The 2214-nt window shown below is 49.3% G+C and overlaps 2 protein-coding genes across 2 annotated transcripts; both read left to right on the plus strand.

Moving 5' to 3' along the window:
• Positions 1-33: 33 nt before the first annotated feature.
• Positions 34-196, plus strand: Pmar_PMAR024948 (hypothetical protein; the record flags this gene model as incomplete). The annotated part of the gene is made up of 1 exon (XM_002771941.1): positions 34-196. A coding segment is annotated over one exon (163 nt), but the record flags the coding sequence as incomplete, so codon positions are not given.
• Positions 197-270: 74 nt separating this feature from the next.
• Positions 271-857, plus strand: Pmar_PMAR024949 (wd-repeat protein, putative; the record flags this gene model as incomplete). The annotated part of the gene is made up of 4 exons (XM_002771942.1): positions 271-354; positions 399-474; positions 524-646; positions 697-857. The coding sequence occupies 4 exons, from the start codon at positions 271-273 to the stop codon at positions 855-857; spliced, it is 444 nt and encodes a 147-aa protein (XP_002771988.1).
• Positions 858-2214: the final 1357 nt, after the last annotated feature.

Raw genomic sequence — 2214 nt, forward strand, 5'->3', positions numbered from 1 at the left:
TCATCAACTCAGTGGCATCTCTGTATGTGTCAGTGCGAGCACATCGCTGTTGGCAACGCCGTGGCTTTGGGTTCTCCTATTACTTACCTGGACTGGCATCCTACCGGCGAGGCTCTGGTTGCCGCCACTGACTCGGGAAAATGGGCTATCTTGAGACTCGACAGGAATGAGGGCTTGAGTCACCTGATCGATATGAGTAAGTCTCTTTTTCGCTGGTAATTGGTTATTACTCTCGCAGATAATACGTCCGCTACGGGCCAAGCGTTCGGCATGCATCCTGATGGAAGCCTCTTCGCCTACTACAATGACAAGACTGGCTGTGTCAGTGTCTATAGTCTCCAACAGAAGGCTGAGGTAGTAGCGACTAGTTCAAGGTCGAACGTGATACTCCATGTCAGGTTACCAGCGCTAAGATGCCTCATGCTAACGTCACTGCCCTCGCTTTCAGTGAGAATGGGTATCACATGGCGACTGGTAATACCATCCTTTGGATATGATAGGGGGCATGAGGAACCTTCCTTAGGTACCAAGGATGGCGAGATCAAACTGTGGGATCTCCGGAAGGCCACCGATTTTGCCACGCTTACCGCTGCTGGACCGGTAGAAGATCTCAGTTTCGATCATAGTGGCCACTACTTGGCCGCTGGTAAGATTGAATTGAAAGGGGAATGGGACGTGTCATTTTCTTCCATGCAGGATCAGTGAAGGGCGCCGACGTGTATCACTTCCATGGCAAAACCTCCCTCTCTGAAGTGGCTTACTTCGATGCTACTGGCAGTGCTCTGGCGTGGTTGAATGATGCCACTGGATTGGTTGTGGCTGATGGTGCCGATGTGAAGACATATGGTCAGGCGTAGATGACTTATTGTATTGGAAGAGTTACACTATACGTGAGGTCAGTTTCTTAACGCCACACTGACAATCGGCATTCATTATTGAATTGTGTTACACTAGTTCAATTGAACTGTGGTTTATAAAACTCGGGGAACGACGTCTTTCACTAGAGGGTGTAATAATCTTACCTTGGAAGTTGCATCGCCGTCCCATGGCCCAACCTCGTTTATTTATTGGTGACAGCGGTCCCTTTGTTCGCTCATTTTCCGACAGTAAAACTAGCAACCCAACAGTTATATTCGGAAATATGAATGAGGGATTTACCCAACGCTACGATAGGTTAGGCAGCGTTTCCAGATTAACAAAATGGTGCTCAACGTTTAAACTCATCTCGACGGACCGAGCACAGAACAACAGGCTCGAATGAAAAACAGATGAGAATGATCAAGTGTTGCATACTGCAGGAACCCCCTCAGTGAACCGAATCGTGGTCGACCCTGCCATCACCTTCCATTTAAGGACAACCTTGGGCCTGTGCAAATCTAGCCGTTCGACGCGCTATCAACTGCACATCCGTAGGATTATCAAAACATCCTCACATCAGTTACGTGCACATGCTCCATTTGGGAGAGATGTCCGCCTTTCAAGCATCAAGATATTTATCTCATGTGGCTGCCTTGAACGGAATCGGCTACCTGTATCTGCTGCGTTCCGTGATTGCTCTTTATCCTAGTCGTGCAGCCTCCGAGTCATTCATAAATGCGCAGCCGAATACAACGGCTCGATCCACCAACACGATACACTCGAACTTTGCCGCCAACGTCGAGGCAGATCTGTTCGCGCTATTCCATTAATTCTTCGGTTCAATAGTTTCCACTGGTAGTTAGGGGAGACCCAGGGGAGACCCCGGGTACTGAGAGGGCTGATTGGAATGCTTCTTAAGCGAGAATGATTTTGAACTGGGGGAAGCGAGAGTCGATAAAGCTCGACGATCAGGCATGCCTCTCAGCGGACTGGGTTTGGAAAACTAGCATGAACCTCTCATTAGGAGACAATTGAGAACGCAAGTTGCCGTGAGGAAGCAAACAAATATCACTGGTGATCTGGGAGGAGAAACGACGACGAATGTGACGACCTACTGCCATTATGGAGGTCACCATCACCACATAAGGGACATAATCAGCCAGTAGAGGATGATAGTGCCGACGATGATGGTGAGGGAACCAATACGGGAACGGCCGAAGGCGTTGGCCAGAGGGGGGCCAAGATGGGTCTGAGAGTCGATTCAATAGAAGGATAGCAGTACAAACTACATTAAGGTAAGCAATACTGGCACCAGCACCAGCCAGGAAGGAGAAGTTGCCGAGGAGGAGGCTGGCC

Source organism: Perkinsus marinus (assembly GCF_000006405.1).
Source record: "Perkinsus marinus ATCC 50983 genomic scaffold scf_1104296962198, whole genome shotgun sequence".
NCBI classification, from domain to species: domain Eukaryota; phylum Perkinsozoa; order Perkinsida; family Perkinsidae; genus Perkinsus; species Perkinsus marinus.